This window comes from Leptosomus discolor, chromosome 6 (genome assembly GCF_034619465.1).
Source record: "Leptosomus discolor isolate bLepDis1 chromosome 6, bLepDis1.hap2, whole genome shotgun sequence".
Lineage (NCBI taxonomy): Eukaryota > Metazoa > Chordata > Aves > Leptosomiformes > Leptosomidae > Leptosomus > Leptosomus discolor.
The window spans coordinates 57,468,201-57,489,404 of NC_141396.1; the positions used below are offsets into that span (position 1 = coordinate 57,468,201).

The following is a 21,204-nucleotide window of genomic DNA, read 5'->3' on the forward strand; positions in this document are numbered from 1 at the left end:
ATTTAAGGAAGACATTTCAAGATTCATCTCAAGGAGTGAAGTTGCCTCAACCTCCAGCTAGAGCAATGTGTTTCCATTTATGTATTATTAAACCACAAACACGTTGAAATGCTGGGCCTACCTAAACTCCTGCAAAAAATGTAATTAATTGGGTGGCTGCTGCAGTCTAGGAGGAGCAATTTGTACTCACCAGGCATTCCACAGCGGCCAGTTTCTACGGGCTTGCACAGGTTTTCTCCCGAGCCCAGCTTCCAAAACTAAAACATGAGGTTTGGCATGTTTGTTTGCAAGGGCCTTGTTTACACGCACTCTCCAAAGCTGTGACTTTTGTATCCATCAAAATAGCATCAATTCTGCTGCTGCTCATACTTTCACCAATACATAAATTATTATTTTAGAAATATTTTAACTGTTTTTTTTTCCACTTCCTCCTATTTCATGTATGGTGCAGCTGAGGGGAAACTGCCAGTTTTAGATGCGTGAAAGCTGCCAACAGTATGAAACAGGCTGAAGAAACCATCTTGCTTTGTTCTGACAGTGATCTCTTCTGTGACAGCTGTTACCGCGCTAGTGCAACCTGGGATTTTGAAACTGGGTGTCTCTGCTCCCAGGACACCTTGTTCCCTACAACTTGCCCTCTCTAACAGAGGAAAGGTGAGAAAAACAGCTCCCTGGCTGCTGGGGGAAGCACTCCTCCACCTGAAAACATTACTGGGACAGCTCAGCAAGCAGAGTATTCCACATTCAATTCTTTGATTAAAAAAATCTTAAAAAATTAAAAAAAATTCTTGTCCACCTCTCTGCAGAACTGAAAATTTTCTGGAGGATGTCTGCTGGGAGCAAATTTTCCCAACAGGGACAGAGCCAAAGCAGCTGAATAGATCAATCGGTATCAAACACAACGAGGAGGCACCATAAGCGAGTGGACAACTGAGCACGAGGGCAAGCCCAGTTACAGAAGTAGGGCTGGCAGCTCTAACATGGGTAGGTTATGCAGATGCAGCTCAGACTGTGGACAAGGAAGTGCTTCCCCCTCTTCCCTCGCTTTAAGTCATTCCCTTCCTGGCAAGCCAGCTACAGTAAAGGTCATACAAACAGCAAAGCCTTTAGAAAAACTGGAATTTAATGTGTAGTGGTGACAAAAGAAACAAAGCATTAACACCGAGGGTTACAGAAAGAAATGTACGTAAGTTTGGGGTTTTTTTTGCAAGTAAATTCTTTAGGAAGGTATTCTCTTATTAAAAGACTCATACTGATATTATTCTTGATGACTAGAAAAATCTGATTAACACCAGTGATTGGGCAACTCCAATTTCAAAGCTATGAAAAACACTATGAGAGCAATAAAACTATGCTGTGATTTCTAAACCCAATGTAATTGGGCAAAGTCAGACCTTCAGGTTGTTTTACTACAGCTTTGAATCCAACTGAAGATCTTTTCCTGACCCACAGTCAGGTAAACAATTCACAGAATTAGCAGGTAACTTCCAACACTTTTAAGAAAAAAGTTGATTTCTTCCAAAACTGACTCACCAGCACTTATGCCATCTAGTGGCCTGTTTCTTCAGGCAAGTACAACGATCAGTTATTAAAAGCCTTCAGTTAAGGCTGCCCTCTTTAACACACAGCGGTCAGTATTGTGCTCTTATTCTACATGAAAGGTCAGAATACGCAATGCAGCACGCTACTGCTGACTGGGAGGATCACAGAAGAGAAATTCATCCTCTTCTCCAGACACCAGCCATCAACATGAAGCACTCCTACTAAAAAGGGACACGACAAAACCGCATTTTCCCTTTCTTCAAAAAGGCCTTGGATCACCTTCAATTAATCCTGTACTTAGTGTGTAGGGCAAAGTAACTGTGTACATCAAAAAATGGATCCTTTAGAGGAACACAGCTCTCCTCATTCTCAGTTATTGGGGTCTGAAAGACTACCAAAGCTTTGCAGCTTCATGCAGACTCAGTTTTTCTGTAAGTTTTATTAGAAAAACAGAACTATAGCTTCAATTTGGATTCTTTCGCTTGCAAAGCCTTGGTCGCTAGTTCAACTCTTTCTTTTAATAAGCTAGCCTCTTCCGCACTTTTTTGGGCTTGCACATTTTTCAGTAAGAAGTGGGTGAGGAAGAGTTTCAAACCTTCCCGTAGCATTCCCAGGTTGGGGTTGTCAGAGATCCTGTAAAGATACAGATCAAAAATATTCTTTAGCCTTCTACTGGTTCAGAAGTTTCTTAATTTTTTTTCTTTATCTTCTTCAAATAGAGACATAGGAAAAAATCCAACCTAGAAAAGGAGCTTTTCTGAAGAGGCTTTCAGATTACCAGCAAGTCTACATTGGTTTGGCAAACAGCCCAACCACACTCAACGCACAATTGATCCTCAACAACAAAATGGAGTATTGGGGCCTTACACTTACTTTCTGTAAACAATCACGTTACAGCAAAACCCGAGGCAAACACCACATTGGAGCTTCCTTGTGTTGCAGCGTAACAGCTGAAACATCACCACCCATTTTTTTCTAACTTTATGTGACATTGCAAGTTTAATGCAACAAAAATCACGGAATCACAGAGTAATTTAAGTCAGGAAGGATGGCCACAGGTCATCTCATCCAACCTCCTGTTTAAAGCTGGACTAACATCCAGGCATGGTCAGGTTGCTCAGAGTCTTACCCACTCAAGTCCTAAGCATCTCTAAGGAGGGAGATTTCCCAGCCTCTCCAGGCAACCCTGTCCCATGTAAGAAATAAAGATTTTCCAGACAATGTTGCTTTAAAAAAATAATTAAAAATCCCCCAAACCTTTTTCCTCATTAGTATTCATTTTTCCTTCTAACAGAAAAGACACCTTCTAGCAAAGACTGCTGGTAGAGCGAATCCTACTGCCCACAGACGGTAAGGCAATAAAGCAAGCACATAAGCACAGAGCTCAGCTCGTGAAAATCCTGTGACCAAAATGACACTTTGAAAGCCTTATTTTGTGTAACGCTTCTCGCAGTTGCATGTGTATCAGAGCCTGTACTAAACACAAATGATACGCAACCCCCCACCCACCCAGGAGAGCTTACTTTTTAAGGCATGGACGACCGATCTTTGGAAAAGGCACTGTATAATTCCAAACAAAATAAGCAAACTTCTTATCTTCTTAATTACTGCTCACCAGAGGTTCCTTAGAAATCTCTCTGATCACTTACCTCACAAAAATGTCACTAAGTTCTTCAGGATCTGTTTTGAGTAACAGCATGCTTAACACTTGTCGCAAGAAACGGACTTTGGGTTTATCTAGTTCACTGAATTCAATTACCTAGTAGAGAGAGGGGGAGAAATAGATTAATTCAAGTATTTCAAACAGTTGAATTCTCTTCCAAAGGAACAGCTTTTAGCACACCAACTGGTCTCCCATAAACACTGAGTCTTAAGTTTGGCACAGAAGAATTAGCTGCGAATGCTGCCTCCAAAAGCCAACCAATAAGGAAAGCAGAGAACTTTCTAAGGAATAACCTGTCTACTAGTACCAGAATACTGAATATAATTTCTCAATTAGATAAACAGTTCAGAAATACTAGGACAATCCATATAATTGCCTGTTTAACACATTTCAATTATTCTTCCAATAAAATTCGATGGACTCCTCATTCTGAAATCCAAGTGTTCAGTAGATTTCTTTCTGGTCTAATAAAAATCAACATCAGCTAAAAAGCATAGCACAAAATCCACTGACAAAGCTGGTTAATGAAGGGGCCTCAGTTCCAACTCTGGATACTCTAAAGAAAATAATCTCACAACCGCTCCAGATACAGAACTGAAGACTTTCTGTATGCCTGGGTACCCACAGGTTCCCTTTTCCCCAAATTATAGCATTACTGTAATCAATCGGATTAATTAATTTTAGAACAAGTCTTAGTTTATGACCACGAGCAGCTAAAGTACCAGCTAGGCAACGGAGAAAATACATTTCCCATAGAACTAGCAAATGCAAGGAAAGCACACAAGTATTTCGAAAAGGAAACACACCAACCTTGAGAACTGAAAGTGGCAATGACTTTGTCCTTATTAAGTGAGCCAACAGGGAAACCAAGTTGGAGATGGCAGTGGCTGACAGGTTTTCCAAGTCTCTGATTTTGTCCCAAAGACTAAACTGAAATGTCACCTAGGTGTCAAAGGAAAAAAAAAATCCTACAAATCAAGTGACTGTTTAAATGAGTAACAACGTAACAAAACCTTTGACCTTCTATTCATTATGAGCCCTCTGTTAATTAACACAGACGCTTGATCAGACTATTCAATTCCTTTAAAACGTGCAAAACAGAGCAAAGCCAACCTTCTGCAGTGGTTATTTTATTCCCCATTCAGATGTGACCATGAGTATCCCTTACTGAATGCATAGCTATACCAGCGGAATCTTTCCTGAGGATCAAGATCTTAACAGGCACGCACCCACTCCCAGCTGTTTAGTTATTGTCTCCCTAACCACAATAATGACACTAAACCAAAGTAGAAACAGATTTTTCTTCACCTGAAATCGTCTTTCATATTCACAAAACTTGTTAGCCAAAAATGCATAGAAAGGGTTGTATGTCTTCTCCTGTAAGCAGCAGTAAAGCATAACATGAACAACTTCTCTCTCCTGCTGATCTTTCAGTCCAAGCCTAAAATTTAGCAAGAGAATGAGAATTGTTTAGTATGGAAAAAATTACTGCCACAAAGTAAGAGCTACAGTCAACATCCAAGAGTAATACTTAAAAAAAAACCCCAACAAAACGAACCAACCCAACACCATGTTAAATTTTACTTGTTAGGAAGTCCTTACACATTCTTTAAAACACTGAATGGACTGAAACCCTTAAGAGTGCGGGCTAAATCAGCACTCTTGTACGGCACTATTGAAATGTACAGCGTTATCCGTATTAAAGGAGCGGCTGCAAAAGCAAGAACTAGAACTGGAATGATACAAGTATAACCACCCCCTAGGGAAGGAAAGGCAGCCCAGTCCATGTTCATAGCTCTCCATGAAGAAAAAGAGGAGAGGGCACTGTCACCATGGAGTCCTGTGGCTTTGAACATAGCAGTAGCACAGCAGCAGGCGCTGCTGCCTGGTGTACCAATACAGGGGTTAAACTGTGAAACAAGAACTGCAGAACCCTCTTGTGGTTCTCTGACACTTGTACCTGTCCTCATGGGAGGGAAAAACAGCCTCTGCATCAGTGTAAGCCTATTTAGAGAAGTATGTCCAGGGCCCTTCACTTCTGTAGCTAAGACGACATTTTAAGATGTCTCTCCTACTTAGCTGGTGGCAGGAATCTTTTCGTCTCTAGGTCAACTCCATGCTACATAATACTTGAAATTTTATTATTAGTAGCCTAAGAGGATGCAGTCTGTGACTTCAAAGCATCTTAAAACAAAAAAACCTGAAGAAAACAGTCAGTATCAAGGAATACTTACACTGGCTACCTCAGCATGAAGGCCAAGGACTCAACAGCCTTCCCACTTGAACAGCTGACCAGTCTAAAAGAGGGCTGAGACACTTTGGCAGGGAGTGGTAACTAACTCTCAATGCACCTGTTCTGTGAATAATATGATTTGGCTTCTACGGCTGCCAAATGCTTGGCAGCATTAAAACCAATTAAAATGAAAAATGCTTCATATTATAAACTGAAAAATGTCAAACAAAATTCTTTTCATTGCTTTGAGCTCAAGTTTCATGCAGCATTAGTACAACCCAAGTGTATTTTCAAACTAAGTTTGACTCCACTGGAACTTGCTCTACCGTCTGTAGAGGGGTTTGTCTTTGCTCGATTCCAATATCCCTCATTTGTATACACCTCCAGACACCCGCCATTGCATTTAATCACAGACATACACCTAACCAACAGAGAAAACACTGGCTTTCAGACAAAACCCGCCAGAATTTAAGGTTTTACAATAGGAAAATACGGGATGATTTCTAGGCTGATGGCTAATGAGCGCTGAACTGAGGAGTCTGCTTCTTCAAAAGAGGCCAGCACTGTAAGCGCTGTGTCTGTGATACAATCTGCTTGCTCTCCCATCAGGCAAGTTCTACCTGATTCTATTAGAGAGCAAGAACGTTTTTTTAAAAAAAATACACACATTTTCAGCCCCTGGGCTTGCATTTAATGGATGACTTGTGAAGTTACATTGCAATCACTAATTTGGCACACTCTCCTCTTCTTTGTTCATCCCCACTTCTATCACAACTTGCTTACTTAGGAAATATTCAAGTTGCCAGACAGTTGTAACCAAGTAAATCAGCACTTTGACGTTCCACTTTGTTCTTACCTTCGCTTCTTCACAAAGCCAGCAGTATTTTACCTTTCCAGACCTAGCATTCCTAAACACCTGAAGTCAGGGTAGTCTTTCACTGCTGAGCTTCACCATAAACACGTACAGATTTCATAAGCTTGATAATCTTCGATAAAGAATATGCAACCACCCCACCCACCTATTAAATCATTCACAAATTACAGTACTCCCATGGACTTTTATGGCTTGATCGCTTTAAGAACTTCCCGCTGTATATGGCGTAACTGCCTCTGAAGTAGGTTACCTATCATCACAAGTCTGCCTCTAAGTAGGTTAGTTATCATCAGCTGAAGCCCAAGACTATCATTGCCTTTGGATCAAAAATAGCAACACTCAAACCCACCTTTTAAAAGTTAGTTCAAATTATTTTAGAGGATACAATCACATACTTGCCATCTTGAATTACACATCACACCACAACAGGATATCCAGACTTTTACAAGTTTCAACTTTTTGTGAGATGCAAAGTTTCTCAAATTCTTCATCTCTATGAAATAGTTTTAAAAATTGACTCTCCATCAAACTTAAGCAGCATCTATTCCCCCTCCTGTGTGAACCTGTGGTTTGTGAAGGAGGTGTGGCCTTTCATCTGATGAAATGGATAAAGTCTCACTCTCTGCTCTTTGTCTCCAGTGATGTTCCCAGCCCTCCCTTTACACTGATACTTCTGCAATCACAAGCTGAGCCACTTCAGGGAGCTGTTCTAGCTTCACACTAATTATTTGCTTTTGCTGTAAGGAGGAGAAAGACAAGCAAAACTATAGCAGCCTGGATTTAAAATGGTTTAAATTACCACTTAACCACACCTCAACTCTGCCAGAGACCTAGCAGCAGATGAATCAACAAGCACAGCTAAAATATTTCTTTATGTGTTTCTCGTGCTCTTCCTCATGAGACTGACATCAAACACACGAATATAAATTCCCATACGCTCTGGAACACACGTTCACATTGAAGTTCATTAATTCACTGACAATTCTGTGTACTTTGCATTACACTCTGCCAGCTGTGGGCACATTTGAGAATTTCTCTCTCTCCAAGCTTGCTGTATAAAAACCAGTATCAACCACACCAGGCAATCTGCACAGTTTTTCTACCAAGTACATCAATGTACACAGATTTGTACACCAGTTTAAATAGCATGGATGAGAGTCAAGGATCAATTTGCAAATCGAGCTACGGTATCTTGGCAAGAACTGCAGCAGCTAATTTCTTTTAATTGAACAGGCCATATTAAGTTATTGGAATGACTCCACCACAGTCTTAAATCCAAGCTGTGTTTTGCAGAAGTGGCATTTAATCAAATATTAGTTGACTTTATTACAAAGTCTGTTTTGGTTTGGTTAGCAAATTAAATAATTGCATGCCATCCTGGTAAGACAATTCCCTTGAATTACAAGGCTGCAACACAAAAGTTCAGACCTGCTCTCTACCCTCCCAGTTACTACAGACTTACAATTAATATTCTGATAAACACAAAGAATAGCTTAGTTTGAGCTTTTCCCTGATCACACCTTCTTCTAAAGAGCTGTTTGTCAAGTGGTAAGGAAACTGGTCCTAACATGAAACGTGACCCTGGAGCAAATCCAAAGCTAATAAATCCTGCAAGAGGGAAGTGGAGGTGCTAGAACATGAACAGTACAGACAGAACATGCAAGTACAGACAGAGACCTACAAGATGGCAAGAAGCAAAGGAAGGGGCAGTAGCACGGAAATCCAGCGATTTCTGATGTTCTGAAGGGGCTTCTGGTCTGCCTCCGTAAGGAAGCAAGCCTGCAACAGACTGCCACCCCCTAGACTGGGATACGCATCTTCAATGCAAAAAGACAGAGGCTCTTAAGTCAAGAGATGCTGTAAATGACAGTTACAGACATGAGAGACATGAGTAACAGCAGCTACTCCTTTCCTCTGCCTGCCCCCTACTAGTCCTTACACCAGGGTTTTGGTCCCTCCCCTCCCCTTTTACCCTAGGTGGATCCCCAGCTATGCACTTTAACTGTATCATCAACTAAACGCTCTAAAGCCCAGACCAGCACTGTTGTTTTCCCAACCCAGCTAATGCTATTTTTAGTTCCAGGCTGTCTTCTGTGATAGTCTGTACTTACTTGAGAAGCTTTTCAAAGGCATCCAGGAAGTCTTCACTTGTCATCAAGACACAAAAAATACTTCTCCGAATATCGGTGTTCATTCTCTGCTTACGAGCAAGCTCCATTATCTTTGAACTCACCTGAAAAAAAAAAAAATTAAATGCTTGCTTAAAGAAAGCTATTTCTGTGCAGCCTTCAGTAAGACCATTAATGAAGATCCCCAGCAAACTATGAAGCAGCAATCCAAAGGTCCTGAGTGTTTGTCCAGAGGCATAGGCATCATCAGGAGTTTTGTCAACTAGAGAAATATATTTTAATGTATTTTAATTGTGCCAATTATTTTTAAGACATGCTTCTCTAATGTAAGTCACCATGACCATCTCACCACACTACTTTTAGAATCAGGTTAAATATACGCCACCCACAGACAGACAACAATACCTGTCAGAATTCATACTAGCAAATCCACTCTTAAAGCAAGGCTCTTCTTACAGTAACATAAGTTACTTTTGCAATTCAACCCAGTAAGAAAAAACAAGCCGTACCACAGCATTCGTAGTTACAGCTCTGATGAAGTGCAGAAGCACAACGTGTTGAAAAACGTAAGGGCAGAATTTGCAGTCCAAAAGCTCAGTCTTACAAGAGCCCGTGAAGGTTTTTTTGCTGGGCTCTGAAATGAACTTACTCACCTATATGAAGAACATTCAAAAGACCACAAACACTCAGACTTGTAACTAGCACTGCTTGGATTTACCTTTCCCAGATGCAGCTTTTGCTGAGTCTTGCGGTTTGTATCATCGATCATTGGAGCTCCACTCCAGGATGACCCGACAATCCACCAGCGACCAACCTGATCAGCACTGAGGAGAGATTCCAGGGAGACACGGAGCTGAGTTTCTTTTCCAGAACCACTGCTGTGAACCTTGAATAACAAAATACAAAAAAACCCCAAAAGCTTTTATGTGAAGCTTTTTTTTTTTTTCTTAAAAAAAAAGAGAAAACAACAGATACTTTTACTTTAAACAAATACTTTAAACAAATAACAATCTCCATAAAGATCTTCACATGTTCCCCTCCCCAAAGTTTAGTTTGTCAGCAACCTGAAAAGAATTTACAAGTTCCCCATATGCTCTGATTTCTCAAATACAAGAAGTTGCTTTAATTTACATTTAGAAGCTCTTCATTTTTTTATTTTAAAAAAGAGATAATAAATTTAAAACGTAGCCCTCTTCCAACTTGATTAGAATTCAGACTTGATGCTGACATTGAAAATTAGCTGTGGCATCTTACAATCTGATTGTGATTTTCCTTTTGAACACCTGTGATCAAATAAAATGACATGACAAACTGCCTTGTTTTGTACAATTCAAACAACAAAAAGTTTAAACTCTTTGAACAAAGTAAGAATTTTCCACAAAAGAGTCTGGAAGTGTACCAGGAGGACTGTGAAAATATAAGATAGGAAATTGTACAGAACTAGGTTATCTAGCTTATTTTTGCCTTGCCCATTACCACTGACGTGCACGTCCTGCACTTCCGAAGTTCAGAAAAATAAGCTGCTCTAGGTGCTGTAGACAAGTAGTGTAATTTTCAGGTTGGAGATACTTGGACTCTAAAACGAGACTTAAGTCCTGTAAAAATGACTTAGTTCTCAATCCAAAAAGACAATTATTTTCATACATTTTATACTGGGCTGTTCTAAACAAACTGCCCTATCTCTGCCAAAAAAACAACCCAAGAAAGTAAAAAACATCCAGGTTTCCAGAAGTGTTATACTTCCAAAATAATTCTGGTGAAGTCAGGAGTGGGTGCCTGCATCCAAAATCTATGGAAAAAAGAACTTGTCACAATGACTCATTTCTTCTGCATAATCACTAAACATCCCACAATCTCTTTTTCAAGTACAGGACTTTGAGGCAAAGCCTTTGGCTAAGCATTATGACCTTTCTCAAACTGTTCAGCAGAAGGTCAGTTGACTGCTGACTTAACTTGGACACAGGAGATAATACTTAGTGATCTAAGAAGTGATTTTTGTCCACAAGTGTTTCAAAGTGTTAAATGAATTAAAAAATACTACAGCCCATCAAGACGATGCACAATACAAACAATTACTTCTGGCTGAAGAATATATATATATACACACACACTACATATGTCAATAAAGTTCTCACCAGTGATCTTTGCAATTTACGGAGTTTTTCAACTGGTTCAGGATCATAACCAGGAATCTTACGCATGTCATTATTCCTTAGTGCCAACATAGTCTCTAGCATAAAACGAACCTATTGGGAAAAGAAATGTTTCTGTGGATTATGTGCTGTAAGTTTACTTAATAAAGTAGAGAGTGTACTTTGAAATTACTATTCTGTGAGAATAAGCAGCTCACCCGGCAATATACATAAAAATTTCATTAAATGAATACAAATACAGTGAAGGATGTTTAACTCTTATTGTACTAATTTGTGTTCAAGCTTCAATTCAAAGCTTAATCTGCTAAACACCAAGCCTCAGCGACCATTTTTCACAGTTACAAGGTATCACGAAACAGAAACACTGCCCATTATGTAAGACACAAAACAGTCCCAGTCTCACCCCGTACAAGCATTTTGGTCTCTGCATCCTAAGAACTAACAGAGACAGACAGGTGAGAAGAATGCAAATAACTGACTGCAACAACCGAACACTAATGGTAACTCAGAATCTAAATAGAGTGTAGCAGACAACATTTTGGTAAATTAACACACGTATCCAAGTGTTTATAAAAGTCTATTCAGAACAGAAAATCTTCAAAACGCACACACGTACCCTAGTCTGATCCTGGAGCTTCTTCTCTGCTGTGTTTGCTTTCTTCTGGGCTTCAGTGATCAGTTCCTTCAAAGCCAACGCATCGTCTTTTCTTAAGGAAAAGCCCACATTTTTCAGAAGAAACAAAATCAACTCAATCTCTTTTTCAGTGAAAGTGCTAACAAGCTTTTTCAGAATATCAAAGATCAGCAGGGAATGAACCACATGGAAGTTATACAGATGAGCAATCAAGGCAAGCAGATTTTCACATTCTTTCCCTTCAGCATCCCTTTTACAGAGTTCATCAAATTTCTTCACCACAGCTTCCAAAAAGTGAGCACCAACCTGGCAATATTTCCATTGAGAAAGAAAAAAAAAAAAAAATCCAGCAGTTAACTGTAAGTAGATTTTACAGACTTCTGTAAAATGTTGATTTTTGGGGCACTGCCACTATTAATTTCAAAGATATATCGCTGCTCCTCTCAACCAATATGGATGTTCGACATTTATGTACACAAGTATCTAAGTGGTGTGACATCTTCTTAAAGTATATGTTATTTACACCTCATACGTGTCACCCAGTTGCCTTTTAAAGTCTGTGCAAGGAAAGCAAATGTTAGGAACTTACAGTACACATACATCAGAATTCGTTTATATAGTTTTCATGGACACATATTAGCACCTTCCCAGCTGTCAGGCTAGCATGCTGTTACTGCTAACCATTCATCCCATAAAAGCTGCATGTCAGAAACCAAATGCATCACAGAGTTCAGTATTCCAGAACAAAATCCTTCGCAGAAGGGTAAAAATGTATTGTAAAACAACCCGCATCATACCAAGTTTTCACAGTTGCTGAGCATGAGCTTAGGTTGATTTTGAAGTGGGGACAAGTCTTAACCATTTGTCAGTGGTACAACTGGGAAAAGAAATTTTGGTATCTCTGTACTTGTGAGTAGAGAATTGATGCTAAAGACTGGCATCAGAAAACATATCCCGTTACTGCTAAACCAGACACTCCTCTCTTCCATTATTATGGTGCTAATATTTGCTGATCGTTCTTATGAAAACCAGAAGCACCAGCAGCAGTGCTGCCTTGCATTACAAGCCTTGACCAGCTTAGGTTTCAACTATCCAATGATCATATTGCACAAATGTATAAACACAATTAATGGAATCCCAACTTCTACATTGCTCAAACTAATCTTGAACGTGCCTGTGCCATCACACCTCCATGTAATGCATATTCTACATTTATTTTATAGAAAAAATAATGGGGCTTTACAGTATACTTAAACACTACAGTCTTAGATTCAAAGATGTTGCATAACAGAGTCTGTAGTGCAGAACACAGTCTGGATATCACCTATTTCTAATGCCTGTTAGTGTATCTATATCTAAACCCTATTACTAGGTATTTTGCAAAGTTTCAACTTTAAAAAGATTGCGTTTCTCTTCTTAAAGCAGCATTGTAATATTATGTTATATATGCAGTCAGAACTGCCTTTCAAGCAGCAAAGAGGAACAAACAGGTGTAATGGCAAGGCTGCACGGAGAAAGCTGCTGTAATTGCATCCGTCTGGTATTTAATACGGTTTCAGAGACAGCACTCAGGTCACTATATGACAAACTGCAGAACTTGCATCAATACATCTTTTGCACTGAGATGTAGAAAGAAAACGTAACTTGATGGGAACATGGGGCTGAAATACCTCCATTTCCTGAGAGTCATTTCACTGAAATTAACTAAAATCTTCCCTTTGACATCAGTACTTTCAGCTTCTTCTCAAGAGTAAGCAAGAGATATTTTATCTCAATCATTCATCAGGCTTAAAACCAAAAGACAAACCTCCAAAAACTTTGCCATGTTTTTTGAAGTTCTTGATATTCTGGAGTCATTGATAGACATAGTTAATTCCACTCATGATTTGCATGATTTGGCTTAAAAAGGGACTTTTTCCACTGATGTAAAAGGCTTTCTATAACTGTAGCGCTTTCCTTATCTGGACACACATCTCTGAAGAACAATACCCTCATGAGAACAGAAATGGACCAGTGTAATTAAAGAGGAGAAAACCTGAAGATTAAAAAAAATCAGTTTTATGGATGCAAAAAGATTTTGATGAAAAAACTGATGATTTTATAACTGACCAGTGGTAACTCTGGAGGAAATAAATCAATCAGATAAAGCAGCAGACTTGGTTCCTTTCACTTGTGGACACTTAGAAAGTAAGCTACAAAGACTGATTAAATTCAGCTACAGATGCTTTTTAGTGACAATCAAAAATTAAAAGGCAATTCAAACAAAATACCAAGGAAAACACACTATAATATGTATTATTATACAAAATTAGTCCCAACCACAAGAATTACCTCAATTCCTACATTATGATGAAGAATGCTGACCAAAAGGACATGCTCCATCATCAGTCTTGCAGGCATGGCAACTGGAGTAACACAAGCATTCATGAGAACATCTGTCATAGTTTCATTCATGTCCTTTCTGCTGTTGGCCATGTAGAGCTCTTCCATCTGTCCACTGATGGAGGACAAATTTGGTTCGCTCAACCTGTTGAGAAACAAAATCCAATGTTCACTTTTTCTTCCCTTCACTCGGTTCCACAATTTTCAAATCACCCAATAACAACCTATTCTTTTTGGAGAAACTAGCTTGGATTAAGAAGAAAGATTGAAAAGATGATCAAAAGGGACCTTATGTATTTTGCTGTGTTCAGTAAACTAAAAAAACACAACATTTTTTTAATTTTGGAGGTCTTTTTTTAAAAATATTTAGATGTAAAAAGAGTAGTAGCAGTATTTACAAGCGACTGTCAATGTGCTTACTGTCACACTGAACAGACTTATGACAAAAACAGACTTTGTTTTTTGCAGCTGTAACTACAGCACCTCACAGTCTTTGGAGAAATTAAATACGAAAATACCTCATGCTTTTCTAACATATAAGGTATATCAAATTCTAAACAACTGAACAGACTGCATACTGTAGTCTGCATTTTACAGCTAACAGATAAAAGAAAATGCCAATAGATTCTTATTTTAAAAATACTCTAAATTAAAATGCATGAAAATATTAATTACTTTTTCTGTTCTTCAGTAGTTTAAGCTATGAAGTGTTGCTCCTCCTCAGTTATAGTGTTGGAGAAATTTAATTTTATTTAATTAAAAAAAGAAAATCACGCTTTTTTGGGGGGATTTATAACTCACACTAGCAGGTTTTTTTATAGGCATACTCCAGCTGACAGTGAATTATACGTAGCACTTGCAGGGAACTGCTGTGTGGAATTCAGCCCAAGCTTAAATTTATTTTCTAGATTTTTTCAACTTCTGTAACTACCAACTTTGAAGAATTTATATCAACAAAGATAATTATTATTAAGAATAGCAGACATGATTGCCAACTTAAAATCAGTTTGTGCAGAGAAAAGTCACATCCTTGCCACATCTCTTTGAATGATGAGCACTGTCACATCGAACCAGAAAGATTAATGACTTTCCTTATTACATTACCTATTAATGAGACCATTCACCATTTTCTTCAGTCTTCCCAACTCTTCTCTTTTCTTGTCATCTAGTGTCTCCTGAGCTTTTCTCACTTGAGGGGGAACATACTTTGTAGCACTGTGATTACGACTCTTGCCAGAAAAACAATAAAATAAAATACCAAATGATGCTAGTATCTTAAATACTTGAACACAAATATACATTTATATTTAATATATCAAACTTTCAGTTAAGTAGACATTTTACCATCCAATAACTAATGCCAAAGCAACGACTTCATACAGAAAAGAAGCAAGAAACAAGTTACCGCTTATGACCAACTTGACAGAGCCAAAACCCCTCTTCCCTTTACATGACTTTTTTTTCTTTTTTTTTTTTTACATTATTGTTATTAAAAACTGACATCTTGGGTCTTGGATTTATCCAGGTTTCATCAGCTACTGACACAGAAACAGCTGAAGTTATTGCCATGTGGCCTAAACGACCCATTTGGCCTCCTCTCCTCCACCCGTGCTACAAAACTTAACACAGGCAGAACTGCTGGGATCATCCAGAAGAAGTAACACTGCAGTTTTCAACTGATACTGATTTTAACATAAGCTCTCTTTGCTCTCAGCAGAAGTAGTTAATCATGTTCTTAAACACTAAAGCTGGGGTAGTTCCTTTTATTTGCTGACCTTGTATACAGAGACAAAGCCATATACTTTGTGCTTCAGGGTATTATCTGCCAGCATCCTGACCTGGTGGAGCTCTGCCCTCCACTGGGCCCTAGGACCCGGCAGGCCTGTAAGCCAACACTGTTGCTGGGCCCAAAACAGCACTGTTTTGACCCACGGTAACACTCTGCGTGGCCTGACTAGACAGCAAACACCCGTGCTTGACAGAGGTGATGTACACCCTGCTTTATGTTCAAGTTGGGGTATGTACTTTGAGAAGCAGGTTTGCGTTCTCTGATGCAAACACCCTACCTCCTCCTCCTCCTCCTCCGCGGGCTCGCTTGCCTCTAGCACCCCACCGTCCTCGGGGGACGAGCTCTCGCTCTCGCTCTCGCACTGTCCTTCCACATCACCCCCCTCGGAAGGGTCTGAGGCGTCCTCCGGCCCCTCCTCGTCCTCCTCCTCAGGACCCTCCTCAGGTCCCGGCGGGCCTTCCCCCGGCCCCGGCTGGCCTTCCCGCGGCCCGGGGGCCTCCTCCTCGTCGCTGCTCTCGCACAGCGTGCTGAGGCCGGCCCGGGCGCCCAGGGCACCCAGCACGTAGCCCAGTCCGTCCCGCAAGAAGCTCTGAGGCAGCTTCTCCGGCGCGGCGCCCTCCTGCTTCTTGCGGCGCTTGCCGAGCCCCAGCAGCCGCTCCAGGCGCCGGATCTCCTTCTCCTCCTCCTCGTTGGCCTCCAGCAGGGCCCGCTTCCGCGCCGAGGAGGCTGCGGCGGCGGCGGGGGGAGCCGCGCGGGGTGTCGGTGCCGGAACCGGCGGCCGCGCCGCCTCTTGCTGCCGCGGCGGCCTCGGCTTCTGCTTTCCGACGGCGGTGGCGGGCGAAGCCGGGGCTCTGGGGCGGGCGGCAGAGGCTGGCTTAGCAGAGGCCGGCTTAGCAGAGGCCGGCTTGACAGGAGCCGGCTTGGCAGGAGCCGGCTTGGCAGGAGCCGGCTTGGCCAGGGCGGCGGGGGCCTCCACCGGCTCCCCGCGTTGGAGGCGGCGGCGACGGCACCGCTTGAGCTTGCGCTTCTCCTTCCTCGCTTCCCGGCGGCTCCTACGGTTCTGTCTCTCCGAGTCTTTCAGCAGGGACAGCGGCGGCTGGTCGCCGGCTGCGTGCACAAACTGCTGCACCGCCAGCCGTAGCCTGTCCAGCTTCCCGCCGCGGCGAGCGCGGGCGGCCGCTGGCTGCTTCATCTTGCCCTCCGCCACGCCGCGCCGGGGCGCCGCCATCTTGCGGAAGAGCCGACCTTCCTCTTCCGCTGCGCCGCAGCCATTTCGGGCAGCAGCGCCCCCTGCTGGGCGGCGGTGGCGGGGCGGCCCCCAGCTCTGACGGGGCGGTCCCTGGCGGGACGGAGCTCGCTTGAAACCCGTACAAAGCTGCGAAATCCCTCCTTTTAAAAATACGTTTAAGAAAATAGAAGACTTATACCTCTTCTTACAGAAGGGACTGGAACAATTCGTCCTTCATAGCCCTGCGTGCGGTCGCAAGGCCTCAATGCCCGCCGGGCAGGAGGCTCCACCGACGCCTGTCGAGGCCGCAGGAGCCGAGGGACACCAGCGGCCCCGGCCTCTCCTCCACCTGCCCCGTCCCCCATTTTAAGCCCCTTCCAACCCTGCCGAGCTCGGATGTCTCTCCCTGGGCATGCTAGAGTCAACATTCACGTCTACGGCCTCTGCCCGGTGCTATCTTGGGGTGTCGCGGCATGCGGGACAAGGTGATGCAGCTGCTGGGACGGGTGGCCCCTGCCACAGGGAGGGGACCCTCCCCGCTCTGCCTGGCCCGGCGCACACAGCAGGTGACAACTTGTCTGTCATTTATGTGATCAGAGGGAATTAAATGTCCCATAGCAGTTTGCTTCTGTCAGCAGGAAAACCAATTGGTTGGTCTTATTTTTAGTCTCTCCGCTGTACTCTATGCTTATGCAACCTGCTGGGCGTGTGTGTCCGGCCCTGTGTCTGTGTCCTCCCACCAGCTTTGAAATCTAGTGCCAGTTTCAGCCACATCTGGCAGATGTCTGGAGTTCCTTAAACACTGAATTTCCCCAAGTTTCACCAAAATAGGTGGCTGGGTAGAGGTCTTTCTCAGCTTAAAAAAGTGCCACAAGATGAGCTTAGACTTTAGCAGACACCAGAAAACACAAATGGAAGCCAGCACATATGACCTAGTTTCAGAAAAAGGGTCGGTCTTAAATTTCCTGTGGGGACCAAATCCACAGGAATTCAGGCTTTGTTATTTTGTTCTTTGGCATTGCACTCCTGACCTCTCTTGAACAACAAAGTACTGCACAGGACTTATATTTTACCTGAAAAATTAATATGGGTTTACTATTCAGAAGATTATTTTTGCCTTTCTGTGCATGTTTCCATATTCTCTCATTACATCATATGTCCTAGATGACCCATGCTTTAGAAATCCAGCTTTCTCAAGGCTGATGCACAATGAATCTTTCACCCTCAGTGACAAAATACGTTGCATTGATGTGTCAAGGCATTCCTTTTGCTACATTTTAAACTATATATTATGCTATAATTTATTGCTGGGCCGCTCTTTATTCACGCACAGACAGCTCACATGCATTTTGCATCCTATTTATAGATTTATTGGTAACAGTAATCCAGCAGCGTGCCAGAATGCTAGATAAATACAGCTGAATATAATTTGAGAAAATAGTAGATGCTTTTAAAACTCCAAGATTTGCACCTTCCTTCTGTCTCATTGCATAATTTGTCATTCAGGGCAACAGAGCTTTCCAATAATGGGAAAATTCATGCATCTTCAAAACCAGAAAATGTCAGTATTTGCCTTCTTCAGTAGTTTAGGTCACAAAGCAAAATGTGGAAAACATGTACTGTGCTGAACTCCATAATCCCAAATTTGGGTGAAAAGGGGCATGCTACTTTTGCATAGAATTATTACCTTGTTTTTGAAGTGCAAATACTTTCTAAGAATTAAAGCAATATTTAAGACAACATATAATCGTCAAGAAAATGCAATATTGAAAGAAATCTCAATCTGCTTAATAGACTAATTCAGCATTCAAATCTAGTGATGCCATACCTAAAGAAATACATACAACAAATATTTCAGATACTGCCCTAGAATATTGTGGTTTATTATTTTACGTTTACCAATTTGGCTTTGAGTACCTGGTAAATACAATCTTCTTAAAATCTAAATGTGAATAATGAGAAACTCCTGTCAACTACTCTTCCAAATTTCCTGTGTTGTCTAAATACCAGAAAAGGGGAGAAATCCAGTTTCCATTTTACAAATTTCACATTTAGATGTCTGTGTCATATGAGCTTTACTTGCCAAACAGGAATTCTGGACTGATGGAACATTTTGTAATTGTTCTTTGTTTTGTTGCTGATCCCTCAGCAGAGAACAAGCCACAAGGGCAGGTTTCACATTTAGAATGAAAATGAACGTGATGGCATGATTCACTGGAAATGAAAGTTCATATAGAGTTGTTGCTTCAGTAAATTCTTGCTTCCTGCTGAAATAATCTTTGTTAACAGATTTCCTTTCCTATTAAATTATATTAATGGATTTTTTTTTTCCCCCTCAGCAGAATGGGCGGAATACAATTCCTTTAGCTCTCTGCCTGCTATTGTCTCCTGGTCACTCCCACATGCCGTGAAAGTGTGATTTAGTGGCTGCATAATACACATAGGTAGATTCTGGCTCTTTTGGAATTTGCAGCTATTCAGAATATTGTGCTATTTATCACCACAGGAAGTATCAAGGCAGCACCAGAAAGACTTTTAGACTGACCTCATAGGGTCATTCTTTGTTCTTACCAATGGAGAAAAGAGCCTGATTTATGTATGAATATCGCTTTACATCCAAAGCTTTTTTTGACTATGCAGACTGAAAGTTCTGTGCCAGAATTAATTTATTCTAAGCAGTGAGAGCCTCAGAACAGTGAGAGTTACTTGAAGACTCTGCTGCGAGTCTCCAGCATGGTACCCATCTACTTGAGGTATTGTTTCCCCCTATGTCATACTGTCACCACTGGGATCAGCAGAACTGAAATTTGGTCTGCTGGGAGAGATTGTCTGTGGAAGGATACTTTTCCTCTGGAAAACATTTTCCAAAGTCTCAAGACAATACACAGTTGTTGGCTCTTCAGATGGGCTTCAGTTCCATCTATTTCAGAAGGTATTGGTAGGCGAGGACAGGAATTTCCTTAGTGTTTTAAAGATACATCCCTGTTGCTCAGAATACTTTTTTTTTTCCAGAGGTTATGTGCTAAGCAGTTTCTGAAAGCTCGGTCCTTATAAAGCTTAAGTCAGGCATGATGGAAACTGAACCTTTGTCCTGGCACTTACTCCCACAATTTTGACAATCTTTGTACCTGACCTTGGGCTGATCGTTTATCTTCTCCAGGCTGCTTTTGTACAAAATGAGTTATCTGCCATCATTCTGAGACTAAGGCCATGAAAGTATATCCTCCTGTATCTCCAGGTTTGCCTGCTGAAGAAGTTACCAGCCACAGCACCTTCTCTTGAGGGGGCTTATTACTGCCTCTTTTCTGGGGCTGCCCCAACAGATTTGCCAACTGAAAGCTGTTTGCTAAGTTTTCCATGTAATTGCTTTCTTTTAGTTGCTGAGGTCAACGTCCTTTCAGTCAGTGCTGACTAGTGATACTCATTAAAAGAGATCTACAGTTTAAGCTAACTTTGGCTGTTGTGATTGAGTCAAATTAGGAAGTAACCGTATGAGTAGCTCTGCAAGGGGATGTCTGTAGCACTCCCCCAAAAAAGAAAGGACCTGAAAGTGGTAACCTCAGCTGGCAAAATTAGAGTAGGGAGAAGATGTGTATTCACCAAGTTTAATATCTTTTAGTTCATTGGAAGGAAGGAGTGGGTACTAAAGGTTATTATTTAGATAAATGATCCAAAAGACAAGCATAAAAAAGACAGATATGTTGGATGAAAGCAGAAACCCATTTCCCCAATCCATTAGCATTTTTAGTTTTAAACTACAGGGAGATTATCTAATATGTGACACAAGGATGACTGAAAAAAATGTAATCAGATGACTTTCTTGTTATTAAAAGGAAGAGGTAGGTTGCAACTAAAATGAGCTTTTAAATTAGTGCTTTGTGCACATCATAGTTTAAAAAAACACAATTATAAATCAGGATAGCATCATTGATCAAAGTCCCACATAATGGCACTTTGCATTTCCTATATGAAATTTATATATTGAAAGTTTCTGTGCCAAGAAATGTAAGTCTCTATGGGAGACTTAACTCTATGCTGAACGCTGACCCTATCTAAGGAACACTTGTATTATATTGTCATTTATAAGGCAGTTTTAATCAAAAAACCATAAATACTTAACAAGGGACATTTCCTTTTGTCTCTGTTCTTTTTCCTTTGTTGTTAGTTGCTTAGCTTTAATATACCAATTGTAATTCTATTCCCTGAAGATCAGTCTTTATTTTTATTAGCTCTTTCTTTAATTCTGACGAGGCAACTTTAAAAAAAGAATACTTGGAAGTAGGAGTAACACTCCAGAATAAACATCTATGAACGCTTGAATTCAACAAACAAATCCCCTAAAATTAACAGTTACTGTTACTTTGTTAAAATCACCTTTTACCTGTTTGTTTACCAATAAAAAGTTAAAACACTGGCAAGAATAGGTGTCATGCCTCTGACACAGGAGCAACTGCAGCAGTAGAAGCGTGCAGCGACACTGTTCATCCCACTGCTAACACTGTCTTTTTTCATACATGGTTTAAGTTAATTGTTTTCAAGGACAATTAATTTCCAGCAGCTTTTTCTAGCTCAGTGGG

At 41.1% G+C, this 21,204-nt stretch overlaps 1 protein-coding gene across 2 annotated transcripts; it reads right to left on the reverse strand.

Moving 5' to 3' along the window:
• Positions 1-1,116: 1,116 nt before the first annotated feature.
• NOM1 (nucleolar protein with MIF4G domain 1) lies at positions 1,117-16,627 on the reverse strand. 2 transcript variants are annotated; one of them, XM_009948301.2, is made up of 11 exons: positions 15,677-16,627; positions 14,715-14,839; positions 13,560-13,755; positions 11,211-11,534; positions 10,577-10,687; positions 9,160-9,327; positions 8,424-8,545; positions 4,514-4,646; positions 4,016-4,147; positions 3,192-3,301; positions 1,117-2,175 (listed from the first exon to the last, which is right to left on the reverse strand). In XM_009948301.2, the coding sequence occupies exons 1-11, from the start codon at positions 16,625-16,627 to the stop codon at positions 1,998-2,000; spliced, it is 2,550 nt and encodes an 849-aa protein (XP_009946603.2). In that variant the 3' UTR covers positions 1,117-1,997. The 2 variants fall into 2 exon arrangements, with proteins under 2 accessions (XP_009946603.2, XP_086322941.1); XM_086466815.1 differs by having other exon boundaries at positions 14,715-14,837; positions 15,672-16,627.
• Positions 16,628-21,204: the final 4,577 nt, after the last annotated feature.

What these genes read in the sequence shown, in the direction of transcription:
- NOM1 (XM_086466815.1), bottom strand. Translation starts at nt 16,627, where the DNA reads ATGGCGGCGCCCCGGCGCGGCGTGGCGGAGGGCAAGATGAAGCAGCCA. An exon ending in ATCATAATGTAGGAATTGAG is followed by an intron (nt 11,535 to 13,559) that starts GTAATTCTTGTG and finishes AAATATTGCCAG; the next exon opens with GTTGGTGCTCACTTTTTGGA. An exon ending in GTAAATTGCAAAGATCACTG is followed by an intron (nt 9,328 to 10,576) that starts GTGAGAACTTTA and finishes TTGTTATTCAAG; the next exon opens with GTTCACAGCAGTGGTTCTGG.